This window comes from Globicephala melas, chromosome 6 (assembly GCF_963455315.2).
Source record: "Globicephala melas chromosome 6, mGloMel1.2, whole genome shotgun sequence".
In the NCBI taxonomy this organism is placed as follows: domain Eukaryota; kingdom Metazoa; phylum Chordata; class Mammalia; order Artiodactyla; family Delphinidae; genus Globicephala; species Globicephala melas.
This window is the reverse complement of record NC_083319.1, coordinates 20,126,765-20,145,453: the sequence shown is the minus strand read 5'-3', so window position 1 is coordinate 20,145,453 and position 18,689 is coordinate 20,126,765. Positions and strand designations below refer to the sequence as shown.

At 52.6% G+C, this 18,689-nt stretch overlaps 1 protein-coding gene across 5 annotated transcripts in view; it reads left to right on the top strand.

The window, feature by feature from the left end:
• The window catches only part of COL27A1 (collagen type XXVII alpha 1 chain), a 144,592-nt gene that overhangs the window by 23,943 nt on the left and 101,960 nt on the right, over window positions 1-18,689 (top strand). For all 5 annotated transcript variants that reach the window (XR_009564262.1, XM_060300574.1, XM_030858908.2 and 2 more), the window contains exons 5-7: window positions 2,352-2,405; window positions 12,488-12,541; window positions 14,047-14,100. Coding sequence is in view for 4 of the 5 variants with exons in the window: in XM_060300574.1 (XP_060156557.1) it covers window positions 2,352-2,405; window positions 12,488-12,541; window positions 14,047-14,100 (162 nt within the window). In the remaining variant the exon portion in view is untranslated. The remainder of the gene's footprint in view (window positions 1-2,351; window positions 2,406-12,487; window positions 12,542-14,046; window positions 14,101-18,689) is intronic.

Genomic DNA, 18,689 nt, shown 5'->3' with positions numbered 1-18,689 from the left:
GAAATTCCATAGATCATAAAATGCCAAAGATAATAGAATGCGGGGATTAAACAATCCCAGTTCCTCTGTACAGATGGTGGTTCTGGGGCTCAGGGAAGGTCAGGGCTTTATCTGAGGTCATCCAAAGCTCTGTGGCTGGCCCCTTTCCACCTCTGCATACTCCCTCGACCCATCGAGGGATGCTGGGGAATCCCTAGGCCCTCCCTCCACTCGGCTTTCTGGGCTGCAGCATTTGTAGAGTCGGTCTGCTTGGCTCTCAGTCAACTATGTGATTCATTTCTCTGCAAGGCAGTGGCTGGAGAGGAGTGGAGGAGTGGGGATGGGAAAGCAGGAAGCCCTCACCTTCACAAGCTGCAGATGGGGTAGCCGAGCGCTCTATCCCTCCATCTTTAGGGCAGCTGGGGGCACAACTGGGGAGAGGTAGTCAATCTTGACATTGCCTGGCACAGCCCATGCCTGGTTCTAGGATGCTAGATGTGAAGGTCCCCTCCTCAAACACCCCCGTCCAACCTTTTCCCAATTCAGGCTGAGCTCTAAAGTTAGAGCCCAGGAGCCCAGGCTGGGGTGAAGCTCTGAGGTCTTCCAGATTCCTTAGACACCATGAGTCCCTGTCATTCATGGAACTGATGGGGAGACTGAGGCTGGGGAGGGGGAAGGCTCAGAACTGGGACCATATTGCATCTAGGTGCCAGGAGACAGCGTTTGGTGAAATATTGGGAAGGGGCTGGAGGGTTGATTATTTTGGAGGTCACCCATGACACCGTTATAAATTCCCCAGACTGAGTGAGCCTCTCAACTCTGTTCCTCCTCCACATGGATGGAGAAGGGGAGGGTCCCAGCTCAGGCATGGAGGAAGAGGGAGGTGCCTTGGGCAGAATGTGACAGGCTGCAGCTGGGAAGTTGGCCTTGAAGAGAGAAGAAGGAAGCAAATTCATACACAGCCAGATGAGTCAAGAGGGGGCAGGGACAAGGGCAGTGTATCTAGAGGCTGTTGTAGTAGGGGGCACCCCTCGAGGTCCCTGTCTCCATCCCCAATGCCTCAGATTATTCCTGTTGGACAAAAGACCTCCAGAAAGTACTCAACTCTTAGGACTCTGTTTATATTACTGGGCTGCAGGACGCTAGCCCAGGGCCTTTGCAGAGGAAGTGGACATAAGGCCGCAGCTGTTGTAAGGGAGATTCAAATATGGCCTGGGAAAATCCAGTGCCACGAATAAGCCTTGGACTTGAAGCCAAAAAAACTGGGTCCCGGCCCTCTCTTGGACGCTACTCTGCTGTGTGACCTTGGCCAAGACTCTGACTGTCTGAGTTCAGTCTTCCCAGCTGCTTCGTGGTCCCTGGGGGACCCTGTAAGCTCAGAGCATGTAGGAATCTAAGGGAGAGCTCTGACTACGTGTTGGGGCCACAGGAGGGATGCCCGTTTGTTCAGAGCAGCCAAGTGCTCCCTTGGCTGGGCTCGCAACTCCAGAGGCTCATACGGAGTCCAGTTGGAGTCTGAAGTCTGGAGAGGTTCCCTTTAGCAGGAAGAGTCCCAGAAGGTTCCTTGGAGGAGGTGGCATTAAAGCCAGGCCTTGAAGAATGGGTTGGATTTCAGCTGGAGGGGATGGGTGGGAAAGGCATGCCAGATGATGGGACAGCATGACAAAATGATACACAGGGCTTCCCTGGTGGCGCAGTGGTTGAGAGTCCGCCTGCCGATGCAGGGGACACGGGTTCATGCCCCGGTCTGGGAAGATCCCACGTGCCGTGGAGCGGCTGGGCCCGTGAGCCATGGCCGCTGAGCCTGCGCGTCTGGAGCCTGTGCTCCGCAGCGGGAGAGGCCACAACAGTGAGAGGCCCGCATACCGCCAAAAAAAAAAAAAAAAAAGTGTTACAGAGAGGAAGTATCCATACCAGGCATGGTCAGGGCAGCAAACAGCTAAGTGTGCTCTGAGCCTGAGGAAGCGAGTGTGGGAGGGGCTCATGGGGCCAGGTGGAGAGCGTACAGAAAGGTGGTCACATTCAGGGATTGAGGGCTTGTGCTCTGAAGCCACGCATCTGAGGTTGAGATCTAGCTTTGCCCCTTAGCAGCTGGGTGACCTGAGAAAGTTATAAACGTCTCTGAGCAACAGCTTCCTCATCTTGAAAATAGGAATCGTGGTAGCACCTACCTTGTGGGTTAATAGGTTAAAGTGAGATAATGCGCGGAAAGTGCTTAGCACGGGGCCGGGCGTCAGGGGAGCCTCTCTGCAAGCAGCTGCTATGGCCAGACTGCTGAGACTTGACTAGGGAAGACCCAGCAGATGGGTGGGCGGAAGTGCCAGGCCCTGACCCCTATTTTCCCCTCATCTCTTTTTTCTTTTCCCTTTCAGGGTCCTCCTGGGCCTTATGGAAATCCAGGCCTCCCCGGCCCTCCTGGAGCCAAAGTGAGTGTTTGCTGTGGGGTCTGGAGGGAGAGCCGTGGGACGGATGCTGAGGTTAGGGCTGCATTGGGGGAGCTTCTCTTCTTAGAGGCTCCTGGTGGTTGGGCCTCAGGGTCACTGTGGAGGCCTCAAGCACTCCCTGGAGCCTCCCAGGTGCCAGGCCCTGTACCGGGCTGGAGACACAGTGAGGAGTTAAGAGTTTAGCTTCTGGTGGGGAGGGGTTGAGGGGGAGAAGGGCAGCTGGAACCTAAGGTCCTCAGAGGGAGTGGAAAGAAAGGTCATTTGCTGCTAAATAGGGAGGGCTGTGAAGGTCCAGCTCGAATGTACGTGTTACTGGGTCATAAGACACACCCTGGGGAGGCATGTCAAGTTTTGAGCTCGGGAGGGACGTGGAAAGATCATGTTTGAGAAAGACCCCGGATGCCATGTGGAAGATGGACTGGGGGGTGTGGAACCAGAGCAGAGGCAGGGAGACCTGGGGTGATACAGGCCAGCGTAGGGGTGTGGGAGGAGGGGAGTGGGCACCTTGACAATGTGGAGGTGAGGTAGGGAGGACTCGGTGATGGGCGAGAGGAGAGAGATGGTGACTCCCTGGTGTTAGCCTAGGTGACCAAATTGAGGAGCCGGAAGAAGGAATGTTGCATCTGGGAATCTGTAGACCGGCCCGGTGGAGATGATTCGCAGACATTCTGAAACTCAGGAGACTCTGAGCTGCAGATAGAGCCCTGGGGGGTGGCCAGCACAGAGAGGCCACCTCTGGACTTTAGATGGGACCAGAAACCCACGTGACTGGCGCTCTGATGAGTGTCGGGGGCTCCAGCCCCGGGGTGCCTTGGTGCCTTCCAGGAGCACCAGCAGAGAACAGAGCTGTCCAGGGTGGCGCGTGGAGTGAGAAGCACGAGGAAAAGTACGGGGCCAGCATTATTTAGGTTACAGGGAGAAGGCTCGAGTGATGGCTGGAGAAATAGGAGGAGAGGAAGGAAGACACAGGCTCGGGGAAGCCAAGAGCACAGCAACCGTGCCGAGAGAGTGTGGGGCAGGCCAGGACAGGCAGAGGGTCTGCCCCGCTGTCAGCTGTGGGGTGGCCAGGTGAAGAGCACCCGTGGGCCCTGGTTGGCCTGGGCTCAGGGTCCTTCTTTGCTAACGCATTACAAAGGGCTAGTGGCTTGAGGAAGGCCATTAACTGACTGGCCCCAGCTCATGCAGCGATTGACGGTTGAATATCCTCCAAAGGCCAGGCTTGACTCCTAGGGCAGAGTTCCTCTGCCCACCTTGTCCGGAAGTTTGGGACAAATGTACACAAGTGGCCGTGGATGTATGACGCTGTGGCACCAGAGCGCCAGCGCAGAGCCCTTGCACACGGCGGCGGGAGCCCCTGCCTCCCCCCTGTAGGTGTGTGACTTCGGCCAGGGCTGGACTGGGGTCCTAACTTGGAAGGCGAGCACAGAGGCCTCAGCTGCTTAGGGGCCAGCAGCTGCCTGGAGGTGCTCTGGGTTTTAACAAGGCAAACACTGATGGTAGTAAGCACCGTATATTGGACCCTTACTGTGGGCTAGGCACTCTGCATGCACTTCATGTAGCCTGTCTCATTTGATCCCCACAAAGACCTAATGACCTCATTATCATTGGGTGATAGGTGGAGATATTGCACCCATTTACAGATGGGGAAACTGAGGCTCAGGTGGATTAAGACACTGTGTAAGAAACGGCAGTGGCACCTGCCCCCATGGGTCAGGCAGAGAGGGGGGAGCTCCTTGGAAGACTTCTACTTTGCAGAGGCCTCCGGTCTCCAAGGCCGTGGCGTACATCGAGATGCTGAGGATTGGCCGCTGTTTTGATTGCCAGGTTTGCTCAGGAACACGCCTTTCTTGGCCTGCCCCGGGCCTGTCTGGTCCTCCCTCCCTGCCGCCCCCAAATGTGACCCCCTGCTTCTGTGGCAGATGCTCCGTCAGCTTCTCCCTGGTCCAGGCTGCCCCACACTGCAGCGCCTCAGCTCCAGTCTGGCCTGCAGCCCACCCCCATCCTGCCAGCAGATGTGCAGAGGCCGGAGGAGGACCCACCAGCTGCTGTTCTCGCCACCTTCAGAGCAGCTCTGGGTGTGGTGCGTGAGGTTCAGTAGTCCTGACACTCCTGCTGCCACATGGAGCTGGGACCTGTGGACTCAGGGCCTCACGGATAGGCTTCCAGCTTGCTTCTGTGTAAACGAGTAAGGGTGAGGGTTCCAGAAAACACACTGGAATGGGAGTCTTCTTCTCCCATTAGAACTTGCATAACATGCCAAGGGGAAAAGTCATGCCCTTTACCTGGACACTTGGTTGTGAGTCTAAGGAGTGAGCAGAGGTGGATCCAGGACAGATCGGTTGGATGGGAGGCCCAGTCTGCTGGGCTTTGGCCCTGGGCTGCTCTCAATCTGTGGCTTGACCAGGACAGGGTTAAAGAGAGGCTCTTCCCGGATGGAATTCCTGACTTATCCAAGATTGGAAGGGAATGTCGTGGATCTGCAGGAATAGATGTGATTCTGGGGAGAGGGTCCTCGCTGTTTACCAGATCCTTTCTGGGTCTGGGAGGAGACCCGGTGGGATTGTAGGGCTGGCCTCCTCCAGGCTCTGTGCTGGTTCCTCCTCTTCCGCACGGTGTTGGCTTTGGGAGCTGCCTCTGGGGCCCCCATCCATTCATCTTCCTTCAATCAACAAACATTTATCGAGCACCTACTATGTGCTTTTGTTGGAAAAATCAGCCAAACAGGCAGGGTCTGCGTGGTGGCAGGGAGCCTGCCCTTCGTCCGCTGGGTCGCTGTGTGGTCGTTCCTGTGCTGTATTTATTGAGCCTTTGGGAGCTTATGGCCTTGTGGGTTAAAGATCCCCCTGCCAGACTAAGGATGGCAGAGATTGGTGGATTGAGGAATCAAAAAGGGGAGACAGAGCACTTCATCCCTCTTGAGGTCACAGAGGAGCAAAGACCCAAAGGGCCAATGCCTTACTGGGGTCACTTGCAGTGACCAGCAGTGGCGGGGCTGTATTTCGGGTCCTTGGGTTTGCCAGTCGGAAGACACTTGTCAGGGCTGCACAGCTGGTACAGGCCAGAGCCAGGCTTCAACCCCACATGCCTGCTCCAGAGCCCAAGGCTTTCCCCATGTACCACATACCCATATGCCCCACGTTCAAATCAAGAAGAAGGTTTGTCAGGTCCCGCAGGGAGTCAAGATCAAGGACTTTGAGAATGAGGCAGAGAAGCCAGAACCCTGGGTGGATGGCATTAGCTGACCTTGGAGGCCCAGGGTTGAGTCGTGTGTCCAACTGACCCGTAGTTATTGCTGCAGGAAAGCACGGTGGTTAAGAGCACAGACTCTGGAGCCGACGGTCGAAGTTCCCGTCCCAGCTCTGTCACCTTTTATTTGTGTGACTGTGAGCAAATTATTTGAACTTCTCATGCCTCAGTTTCCTTATCTGGAAAATGGGGTAATAAGAGTAGCTGCCCCCTTGGGTTGTCATGAGGTATAACTGAGTTAAGAGCAGTGCTGGCCTGTGGTAAGTGGTCAGCTGTAGGCCAAGGTGCCCGGCCTACAATGGGGCACAGACAGGGACGGTCGCTGCCGTTGTGGAAATAAGCTGACCACTCCCTGAAAAGGGCTCCACGTGAGAGGCACTGGGTGCTCAGAGACCCCACAGAATGGCGATTAACCTGGTCTGGGAGGTGAAGCCTGCCTTCCCAGAGGGTGGGAAGGTTGAACCAAGGTCTGAAGAGCAGCAGGCGACCAGGCAAAGGGGCAGGAGGAGGCTGGGGAGGGCAGCAGGCCTGGTGGGTGTGCTAAGACTTTTGGACTTTATCCAAAGAGCAGCAGGAAGGCATGAGGTTTTTAGCAGACGTGACACGATCAGATGGGGTTTGTGAAGGCCACTCAGGCAGCTTGAGAATCTTGGTCGGTGGCCAGCAAGTTGAAGGGTGACCAATGGGGAGGCCTGGAGCTGCCCCGATGGTGATGCTGATGCTGAACCAGGTGAAGTCAGATGGGATGCAGGGCCCAGGTGGGGTAAGAAGCTCTGGACCAGAGTCGGGCAGGGCTCCAGCTGTGCCTGTGCTGGGCGACGAGGCACCTGGCCCCACTCTCCCTGGCAGCCGGCCTCCTCTGGCCTGCTCGGTTTGCAGTGAATTACCCAGGATTACTAGGGGCCCTTGGGCACCCAGGGAGAATAGGTGGGCAAGAGGGGCCATGCTCAGTAACCCAAGTGACTGTTAGCAGAGCTGCTAGAAGCTGAGGTGGAGCCAGCCCTTACAGGATTCTTGGGCCTCAGGCCCCAGCCTCCCTTTCCTCTTCCTCTGATGACTGAGGTAGGGCATACTCATTAAAGAAAATGTGGAAAAGTCTAGAAAGTATCAAGAGGGAAGCAGGCCTCTTGCAGTGGCCTTGCCCAGTGATAGGCACTGACTGCATTTTGAACAGCCTGTGGGCCAGGGACTGGCCAACAGCTTTACCTGCTTTGCAGGGTGGATGTTATTACCCCCATTTTACAGATGAGAAAACTAAGGTCCAAAGTGGCTAAGTAACTAGCCTGTTTCTGATAAGTGTCAGAGACAAGATTTGAACCCTCTACTGTCTGACTCCAAAGTCCATAGTTTCAGCTACAAGTCTATTCGCTCCATAGCTCTTTAGCACTGTTGGTTAAGCAATATCTATCTATCTATCTATATATATAGAGAGAGATATATCTATATATTTATCTATGTATCAGTATATATACACACACATATATACACGCATACATATATATACGAATAATTTAAAATATGCCTTGCCCGTAAGTGCTATATAGTGTTTAGCTGTAATTTTATTAACAATTGCCTTCTAGAAAGATTGAACCAATCCATGCCACCGCTAGCATTAGAGGAGGTTGTTTGAAAAAGATAATTCATTATTGTTTTCAATTCACTTCACTGCATTGATCATCTTTGAGAAGAATGTTTTTCTTACATTTGTTTTTCATTTGCATTTCACCATTTATGGATTTGTTTATTTTTGGGGTTGGGATGTTATCTTTTTCCTAAAGATTAATTAATTAATTAAATTTATTTTTGGCCGTGTTGGGTCTTCGTTGCTGCCCACGGACCTTCTCTAGTTGCAGCGAGTGGGGCCTACTCTTTGTTGCGGTGCGTGGGCTTCTCATTGCAGTGGTTTCTCTTGTTGCGGAGCACAGGCTCTAGGCACGCGGGCTCCAGTAGTTGTGGTGCGCGGGCTCAGTAGTTGTGGCTCACGGGCTTAGTTGTTCCGTGGCATGTGGGATCTTCCCAGACCAGGGCTCGAACCCATGTCCCCTGCCTTGGCAGGCAGATTCTTAACCACTGCACCACCAGGGAAGTCCCAGGATGTTATCTTTTGTTATTGACTTGTAAAAATTATTTGTGTTTATATATGAAGGCTTATTAAGCCTTCATCTACCTTACAAGTATTTTCAAATTTATTGTTTGCCTGTTAAGACTATTCATGATGATTTTCACAAGTGAGAGTGTTACCTATTTTTTTTTTTTTTGGACTAACAATAATAACTAACACTTATTAGGAACTTACAATATGTCAGGTAGTATGGAGAGAGCTCTACCATATGTAGAGTGTATGGTTCTTTACTTTAATACTTAGACATTTCTTTCCCATAGTAAGACCAGAGAGGTATTCACTTATATTCCTAGTCATTTTATAATATCATTTGTACTCTTAAAATCTTAAACCATCTGGAATTAATCTTCATGGGAGTGGGTATGAGGTATAACTTTATTTTTCCCCCAGTAGTTCATCATTTATTAAATAACTTATCCTGCACTAACTATTATATGATAGACCAGGGTCTCTTCCAGGCCATTCAGATATGTTTCATTACTGCGTTTGTATATTGCTAGTAAAATACTGTTTTATGACATTTATTAGCTTTATGCTGTGCGTCTCCCTCGTCCACTTTGAAAAAATTGTTCTGGCTATTTAATATGTCAGATAAAATTTATGCCCATCTTAATAATCTCCTTAAAAAACTCCCTTGGGGTTTTTCTTGGAATTGTATTAAATGCGTTTATTAATTTGTGAAGAATTATCATCTTTAAAATATTAACTTTTCCTATCTAAAACCATGGCATATCTTCCCATTTGGCTGAGTTTTTAAAACATCTCATAATAAACTTCTATAGTTTTTATTGCATAAATCCTGCACCTTTCTTCCTAAGTTTGTTCTTAGAAATTTTATATTTTTCTTGCTGTTATGAATGGAATATTTCCCCCATTATATTTTCTAGCTGGCTCTCAGCTATTGAAAAGAACTATTGACTTTGTATATTTGGACTTTTGTGTTTATTTTATAACCATGCCCTTTACTGAATTATTTTATTAGTTCTAACAGTATTTCAGTTAGTTCTCCTGGGTTTTCTAGACAGGCACTCATATTACTTGCAAAAAAAGACATATTTTTGTCTCTTTTTCCTCAAATCTTAGTAATCTTATTTGTTTTTCTTGCCTTATTGCCATGGCCAGAACTTATAAACACATGAAATGGTAGTAGTGATGGTGAAAGAAAGACCTAGTGAATCTTCAGAGGACCTTCCAGGGCTGGGGACAGATCTGACCCAATCCCAACCCTAGAGTTGTCTCTTGAGACTCCATTCATTCATTTTCTCACTTGAGAAATATTTTTATGATGCCTCCCCTGGGCTGTGTACTTGGGATCTTGTGTCTTGCAAAAGACGACTTGCACAGAGGACTTCTGGCCCAGAATTTCCAGTCCTTCATGATTTGTTCCTTCTTTGTCTCAGCCCCTCTCGAGGCCTCATCTACCCAAAGCCTTCTATTCTCTCCACCTTCTCAACCCTACCTGCAGGAAAGGAGCTCATAGTTTCTATCCCTGCTATATTTTGTAGCATTTACGGTTTAGGATATACCTTCCCCACCATCTTCTAGTTCCTCAAGTCTCTGTTAACTACTCCAGGCAGAGTCTACTCTTCTGTACACAGAGAGGGAAAGGGGCTTGTCCAAGATCACACAGGCTCGTTGGCTGGAGAGCTGGGTCTGGCACCCAGGTTCTCATCCTCACCAATGTGTAAACAATTAATTAGACCTTATTATTCCTTATATCTCTTACTGGAGAATTTGAAGGAGTCTGGCTGGGAAGATGGATAGTCTTCTCCATCCCAGAAGTCACATCTTCACTTGACCAAGGGTGCCTTGAGCATTTCTGGAGCCCAGACTTCATCTGGCTCCCTCCTTGTCTTCCTCCAGCCTTAGCGTGTCTGATTTACCCTCAGTCTGGGTCAGGTGCCCCCCTACTTCCTCCTGTACTCCACTTACCACTGGATCATAGTTGTTCATCTGCAGTGTATTGAAATGTAAAGCTCTTAGGCTCTGGAAGCTAAAGCTCTGAGTCTAAATCCCACTTACAAATTGTGTGACCTTGGACCAATCACTTACCCTCTCTGTGCCTTAGTTTCCTCATCTGTGAAATGGGGAGAGTGATCACTGCTACGTCATAGATTTATGTGTTGAAGGCTTAGAAGAGCACTCAGGAAATGCTAGTGCAGATTATCATTACTGGTCTCTGGTTTCTCCCTTGATTGGTCCCCACAGGCATGAGCTGTGTCTTGATCCCCACCGTGGTATTCCTTGTGTGCACTGAAGATGGGACTCATCGTAGATGTTCAGTAAATACCTGTGTTTGTTGATGTTGTACTCGGGCAGCGATTGCGTCCCAAGCACTGTGCTGGCTGCCGAGAATGCAGAGAGCAGTGCATAGTAACTAAAATGCCTGGATACGGACTCTGAGCAAGAGAGCCACTCTGGCATCCCTTTGGGTCTCAGTTTCCCCTTTTGTAAAATGACAGAACAGGATGTAGACCGAGGTGGGCAAGGTCAGGGTGGGGAGAAGCTGCTGTCCTTTTTTAGCCATTGGAATCCTGGGTAGCCCTGGGCCTGACCTTGCACATGGACATAAAAGACATCGGAACCGGGTTTGTGAACAGCCGAGGGTGGGAGAGTGTCAGCAAGGGGCAGCTGTAGCATGAGGCAGTAGATCACAGAGGCGAGTCCTGCAGAAGTGACCTGGAGGGACCCAGGTGGACAGAGTTGGGGTTCTAGCAAGGAGGGGCTGGCCTGCAGCCTGGGGCAGTGGGAGAGCGTATGGGAGAAGTATCTAGGCTCCCCATTTGTAAACGAGGACTCTGGAGTCAGATAGACCGGGAACCTAGTCAGACCTAGTGAGACCTTGCCTCTTATCTGCACGTCACCCCGGGCTTTGACTGAGCCTCCCTGAACCCCGGTCTTGGTCCTGCAGTTCAGTAAGTGGGTGTAAGAGGACTGGTGAGGTGCTGCATTGAGTGGGCCTGGCACAGTGTTGGGTGCATGTTAGGTGAGCAGTGGAAGGCCGCCCTCCCTCTTTAAGGCTCTGTCCAGTTTGGAACGCAGTGATTTCTCATGGAGAGTGACTGAGTCAGGATTTGGAAGGTGTGGGTCCTGACGCAGAAAAGAAACAAATGGGAACTAAAGTTGGCCAAAACAGCCTGCCTGCGTGTCACGTCCATGATCCCACTGGCTCCTTGCCAAGGAACCTGGATGCCAGCGGGTATGTGTGCTCGTGCCTGTGTGTGTGTGTGTGTGTGTGTGTGCATGCGTGTGCATGTGTGCATGTATGAACATGCAGCCGTGTGCATGCCTGTGTGTGTGTGTGAGGCACATGTGTGTGTGTGAGCATGTACCCATGTGCATGTGTGTGCGTGCCTGTGTGTGTGCGTGTGCGCTGTGCAGCCCACATTTTAATGGTGAGGAAACAGAGGCTCAGAGAAGTGAAGTCACTTGCCTGAGGTCCTACTGTGAGTCCGTGGCTTCACCCCAGGACTTCTGACTCAGGACCCAGATGGGGGAGGGAGCTTGGGAGTGAGGGTGAGGGACAGGGATCAGGGCCTCGTGGAAGTTGACAGCAGGGGGACTGACTTTCCAAGGGGCTGTCTCCTGAGTAATTTAATCAGATTGGTTCAAACAAGTGGGCCCACAGCCAGGAACCCTCTTCAGCCCTGTATGAGATGTGGTTGTTGGGCCCTTTCCTGAGCATGTGCTCTTAGGAGCCAGGATCCTTGTGACGGGGACGCCTCCCATAGGCTTGGCACAAAGAATGCTTATCTCTGACTGGGGACAGCCTGCTTGTCGGTGTCTTCCCTACTCACTGCCTATTCTAACTTGTCGGGTCCCGGGACGTCCTGGAACGCAGAGCTGGGAGTCACAAATTCAGGGTCTTAGCTCTCGTCTTAGCTCTGCCGTTGCCTCAGCTTGGGGCCCTGGGCAGTCCCTTTCCTTCTCCCGGCCTCAGTTTCCCCGAATGTGTTCACGGGGTAATAACACTTCCGTTGCTCACTTCATCGGGCTCTTCTGGGAACCTGGTGAAGTGAGGGTTATTGCAAACTGTGAAGGCCTGTACACAGATTAAACGGCTGCTGATGCACTGGTCCTAGATAATTAGAGATGGTGAGGTGAGCATCAGGGGACAGGAAAATCAGAAAGAATCAAGCTTGCCTCTGGGACACATCTCTCAGAAGGTCTCTGAGAGCCCCGGGGGAACACGTCACCTGTACGTTGGGCCCAGGGACCTACAGGTTGGTTGCGGGGGACGCAGTCAAGCTGTATCTTGAGAATGCTTATGGTTTGGCTAATGATGATTGAGAAGTGGTTTTCCAGTTGAGAGTGACTGCTTGAGAAAGGACCCGGTGGTAGGGATGTGCAAGGTCTGGTGAAGGAAGGACTGTGGTCTGGGGATGGGGCAGAGGGACCCCGTCTGTGGGTTGGGCTGGTGGAAGGAGAGCAAAGTCTGGACAGAATGGCTGGGACCAGATGACGGAAGACTTGGGACACCCAAGGAGGAGTTTGGACTTTGTCAGTAGGCATGGTGGGGAGCTATGGGAGGTGCTGGAGCAGGGAAGGGATGGGATTGGAGAGGACCCTGTGGAGGAATGTGAGTGGGGTAGGCGGGGAGGGCATTTAAGCAGGGGACAGGGAGTTGAGCAGGGTTGGTGGGGAGACACCCTCTTTAGACAACATGGCGGCCAAAGTAGAATTGTTTTTGTTTCAGGGACAGAAAGGGGACCCCGGGCTCTCACCAGGAAAGGCTCACGACGGGGCAAAGGTAGGTTTCCAGGGACCCCAGTGCTCAGGGAAGTGGGGGAGTGGACAGCAGGGAAATCACCGTGCTCTGGGGCGCACCCTCCCGACAGAGGTCACTGCGTGACAAACGCTGGAGATGGGAAGTAGAAAAGGATGGGGTCTGTTTTTTCCTCAAAGCCCTTCAGCTCTCCCTACACCAAACCCAAAACCATTCCCTTCTGCCTTCTTCCGGTGTGCAACCAATAAAACCGACAAAAAATGTTGCCTGTGGACATACCTTTGGTGAATGTCCTTTTGCCTAACGCCCTGAGTGGATTTTCTGTAGGGCCTGTTAGGTGACCCTCGACATCCAGAAGCTTCTTGGTAGCACATGCCCAGGAAGCTTCCAACAGACATTCGAAGGCCCCTCTGAGGTTGTTAGTACGAGCAGACAGGTCTTGAACTTCCGGGACGTGGGAAGGCAACGGACTGGAGACTCAGGGCTCCCTAACTCTGAAGGGCTGAGACCAGAAGGATCTCCCATGGAAGAGAGAACGCTTAGGCCAAAGGACTTCATCCATCCCTGAAGCGTCCACCCTGTAAATGAAACAAGGGGCCTGGAGGGAGTGCAGGACCGGCCGGAGCAGGGGAACCCGAAACTCCAAGTAAGCTCATCCAATGTCCCAGACATCCATATGCTGGAAGGAATCCTCGAGTCTGTCTGGCTTCCTTCTGGACGCAATCCAAGAGCCCTCCTGACAGCAGAACACTGCTTCTCAGCCCAGCCTCCAGTGCGCGGGTCCTCAGAGCTGGCAGCTCCGGCTGATTCCTCTGAGGCACAGGTGGCTCATTCACGCACATCTTCATGGGAAGGTTTTTCACTCAGCAAAGTCTTACGGGGTGTAAACATCCACATGCACCCCCATCGGATCCTCACTGGAAGCTTCTAGGCCAGGCAGCTAGGCCTGGCTTGCCCAGGAGAAAGCAGAAGCTGCAGCTGTGGGCAGCTTGCTGGAGGCCACGCAGCTGATCCGATGCAGAGCAGGTTCTGCAGCCGGGCCTGACGACATGCAGGGCCCGGGCTTCTCTCTTCTCCTACGTTGTCTGCTTCTGGGTCTCATGGTGGTGGCAGAAATGCCCCCTACTGGGTAGCCACCATGCCCAGCAAGGGTGGGAAGGAGGGTGTCAGGAATGCAGAGATGGATTCCTGATTGGAACGGGTTGCATGTCCTTCAGGGCTGCATGTCCTTCAGGGCGATGGTTTTCAAACATGGTTTTAACAGCGGAACCCATTCCCCAAATGGTACCTTTTGCCAAAGTCCAACATATAAAACAGATTAAATGGAGTGACTGAGTTAAGTGGGGAGGGGCTGGGTACCCGGCCCGCCCAGCTGCCCTCAGCCTGCTCAGAGGCCCTGAGTCTCCTCTGAGGCCCCTAAGCCTCCATGAATGCTGTTTGCAAACAAGTGGCCGTGGGAGGCCACACTTGCAATTTAATGAGTGTCCGCTCCCGTTCCCCCACCTCACCCCCTTGTCTGTGTTTTTCAGGGCGACGAGGGCTTGCCTGGGCTCTCTGGGAATCCAGGACCTCTTGGACGAAAGGTATACCTTGGTGTCGATGCTTTGCCTTGCCTGGTGGGCTTCCTAGCAAGCGGGGTCTTCATGCAGGAGTGCTGTGTGCCGCCCGCCTGCCCACCTGCCTCTCCCCAGCTCCCTCAGCAGGGGGCCGGTGGCCGGAGGGGAGAGAGGTTTCCGAGGGTCCGTGCTTGCCAGAGGGTGGGAAGCACCTTGGCTTGGAGGAGGTCCCGCCACCATGGTTAAGGAGGTGTGACAAGAAGTGACCCTTCCTCTCAGGGCCCAGCTGCTCCAGGGAGGCCATCCTAAGGGTGCTCGTGCTGGTGGAGGGAATATTGTCAGAGCCGGGAGCCCCCACTGGCCCAGCTCCTCCTCCCATGGGCGGAATGGCGGGGGCCCGACGCATCCCCTCTCTGAACCTGAGCCTCCTCCCATCTGGAATGACCATGAGCCCCCTGGGGCTGTAAACCAGGAGCAAGGCCTGGAGCATGGACGTTCAGAGAGTGGGCTCTGGGGTCGGTTGAATCTGGAGTCTACCCGCGGCTCCACCATTTCCTCGCTGTGTGACCTGGGGCAAGCCTGACCTCTCTGGGTCTAATATCATCCCTCTGATATACCGCAGGCCAGTGTTCTATAGAGGCAGTGAGTTCTCTGTACGTTCTGAGCTGTTGTCATCTGCCCCCACCCCATCACTGCTTCAGTCAGGCAGGGGGAGTTACCTCTAGTTGCCTTTGGGGGAAGGTCTGCCATTTTCCTAGGTGGTGGGTCTCTGGCTTGTAGTGCCCCTAGATTCCTCTCTGGCTTCCCAACCAGGGTGTTCCATCCTTCAGACTCAACTCTAGTTGTGTCCAGGAAGCCCTCTTGGAACCCTGACCTTCGGTCTAGGAGACCCTACTCTGCTCAAGGACCCATAGGCTATCTTAGCTGCGTTATTTCAGCCCCAAGACCAGCTTCACCAACAAGGATGTGTGAATCTGGTTCATCGCTCTCCCTACAGAGCCTAGCACAGGGCTTGCGCATAGTAGGTGTTCAGGAAACGGGGGAGGACAGTGCAGGGCCAGGGTCAATTGCTTTTTGCAGGAAAATACCCCATTGCTGATGGGTTTTCCGTAGATACATTGGCCTAGGGCCACGTCTTAAGCTTCTACCCTGACTCCCAGCTGTGGCCACAGCTGCCGTCTTTCTCGGCCATCTGGTCCTCATCTGGGCAGCTGTGGCTTCTCCTGGCTCCATCCTGCTTGTGCTCTGAGGGTCCCTGTGGCACAAGGGGACTTGGAACATCACTCCCCCCCTTCCCTTCCGCTTCTCCTCCACCCTCCGTGGCCAGAGCAGGCCACACTGCAGACCTGAAGAAGCGAGACCCAGACAGGAGTCCGTGGCTGTCTGAGCTGGGGAAATGTGGTCTCTTCTGCCTCAGAGAACGCAGAGGGACTCCCTCTCCCCACTCACTTCCCCTCTGGGCTCCAGCATTTTCTGATGGATGAGGTGTGGAGGTGTGAGTGGAAAAGTCTCCTTCCAGTCATGGCTCATAAAGCAGCCAGTGGTGGTCTCGCTGTGTACGGGGGTAGCAGTCCAGCAGAGGAGGCGGGAGATGCAAAAACAGACTGGACCGGCTCCTGCCTGGGGTTCCAGGCCTTCCTGCTCTCAGCAAATGTCCAGGGAGGCCGAGATCCCCCAACTCAGGGGAACCAGCTCACCTGAACAGGGAGAGACATCTTTTCTAAATTAAGGAAGAGCTTCCACGTGATAGGAAAGCTATCTGGCAAAGCCATTTCCACCAAGGCCCTCTGGCCCCGGCCTAGGCAAACATGGAGGAGTTTGGTGTGTGGCAGGCCAGTGTCACCTGCTCACAGAGGATGGTGGGCAGAGCATGGGGTGCTCAGGTCCTAAGGCAGGGACCCCTGACTAGAGGTGGGGGTCAGGGAGGAGGACCAATGAGGCGGCAGCCGGGCCTGGAATTGTCACTGTTGTGTCTTTGGTGACAACAGTAGCCACTTTGCCCTGATCCTGTTGGGTGGTTTTTCTGCCTCATCTCATGTGGGGGGGCCTTGAGCGAGAAGGAACATTGGTGGGTGAGAGGCGAGGTCTGTGTCCCCTTTGCTCATCAGCACATTGAATTTTGGTGTCACCTCAGAGTGACACCAGTAACCCTAGTCATTCATTTATTCAACATAACGGATTGAGTGACTATTGTGTGTCAGGCACTGTGCAGACCTCTGAGCTGACACATAGACGAAAATCCCTGTTTCCTCAGAGCTTGCAGTCTTGTGTGGGGAGACAGACAATAAAAACAGTAAAAATACGAGGTGTGTTAGAAGATGAAAAGGGCCATGGAGAAAAGTAGGCAGAAGAAAGGGAGTTTGGGTTGGGAGTTTCCCATACTGACCACCGTGATAGGAAGGTTTACTGTCCCTCATCACATTGTTTCCTAACAGTAACCTCTGGGAGTTAGGCAGTATTATGCCCATCTTACAGCTGAGAAAACTGAGGCCCAAATAGGTCTCATTCATTCATTCACTCTTCCAGTCATTTCACAAAGATATACCCAGGTACCTGGCCGTGTGCTGACACTGGTGTTAAACGCCAGTGAGATCACTGGGGGCTCATGGAGAGTGAAGTCTACAGCCCCAGTTCACAGCCCCGCTGTGCGTGAGAATCAGCGGGGGAGCTTGCCCACCTCCCCACAGGGGTTCTGGTTCAGTTGGTCTGAGTGGGACCCAGGCAGTAGATTCTCACGTGCAGCCACGGCTGAGAGCCACTGGATTAACAGAAATAGCTGTCGGGGTCACTAAATGGCAGAGCTGGGATTTGAACTCAGGTCTCCTGACCCTTAGTCCCTTTCCCTTTCCCCAACACTGATTGAAACAGCTTCTTAAATAAAGTGGGCCCATCAAGTGGAAAAGAGCCTCCCCGCCTGAGAAGGCTTCTTTCTCTGCATCTGCCTGCGATGCTTGCTAAGGGACTTTGCTGAGCTGATTCCAGGTGGGGGAGCAGGTGCACAGACCGGGTCAGACACGCCTGGATGGAATCCCAGCTGTGTCCCTCTCCTGCTGTGTGAGCTTGGGCAAGTGGCCTCAGTTGCTTCATGCAGTGGTTGGGAGGGTTAAATAAGATGCTCTGTCCTCAGCACCCAGCACAGGGCTGGCACAGGTAGATGCATACGTATTTGTTGAATGAATGAATGAATGTGTGATCACGGTGAACATGAAGAAGCAGTGCTGCAGAAGGTCTTGCCCACCTGGTCCCATCACTCATCTTGCTTAGTTACCAGTTAACCACCCTCCACTAACCAGAAGGCTACCAGAACCCTATTTGTACCTTGTGAGGGCAGAATCCCATGCTGCCCCTAATCTAACCCTCCTGCCTTCTCTCCTATAGAGCAGCGCTTCTCAGCTGCCCCCCAGGGAACAGTTAACAATGTCTGGACACATTTTTGGTCATCACAAATGAGAGGGGGCGCTACTAGCTTCTAATGGGTAAAAGCTAGAGATGTTGTTAAAGACCTTACAATGCATGGGACAGATGCTCCACCCAGAGCAGAACCTTATCCAGCCCAAGGTGTCAGCGGTGCCGAGGCCAAGAAACTCTGCTGTATAGAAACCCTCACTCCATCCAATCCTGTGTGCCCTGGGCCTTCTGCCTCCCTGCATTTGCTTCCGCTGGGCCCTCTCCTGGCATGCTCAGACCAGTCATCTTCATGGATCTGTCCCTTGATTCCATTCTCGAAGGCCATCTTCTCCAAGAGCATCTCCCCAGCACCTCCAGGCAGAATTCATACCTCCCTCCTCACACCAGCCCATTTTCTCAGCCTCTTTAGGACTCTGCACTTTCTGGCCAGCAGGCAACTCACTGGTGTCCTTGGCACATTTGTCAGACGAGAGCAAGTGCACAGAGGAGGACCTCTTCTTTATTTCCTCATGCGGGGCTTAGCACAGTGCTGGCCACAGACATCTGCTCCGTCGTCCCTCACCTCCCTGCTTCCTCTGCCTCCTCAGACATCACTAATCGCTCTTTCTTGCCAAGCCTAATTCAGTCTCAGAATCTTTCTTAACACATAACACATTAGACATGACTAATGGAATGAAGTTGGTACTCAAGTTGAAACTTCCTCCTGGCTCCCTCCTGCAACCCTCACCCTGCCCACGAGCCCTCCACATGCCATCTGAGTTGGCCACTGTCTGTGAGATCTGTGCTAAAATGGGAGGGCAGAGGGGGTCATCTGGGAATTTTTGCAGGGAGTGTGATTGACGCTGCCTGAAATGATCTCCTGCCTTTCTGCAGAACTGCCAGTTCTACCTGGATGTAGCGCCCCTACTGAGAACCTTCTCTGGGCTCCTCTGCTGAGCTGCTCTGGGTTTCTGGGGTCCATACCCTCTCCATTTCTGAGCTCCTCTGCCCCTCTGCTCTCCAACGTGGCTTCTCCTTCAAGCCTCAGCTCACCGTGCCGCCTCCCCTGCTTGGCTGTCTGCTCTCTCCTAGCACTCAGTACTTCTTTGTTCCACTTCATATGTGTTTAATGCCCACATCCCGTTCTAGAAGGTAGGGAGTGAGTTTGCTTTGTTTATCAGTGTATTCTCAGTGCTCATATAGGGTCTGGCTCATTGGTGGGGGCTCAG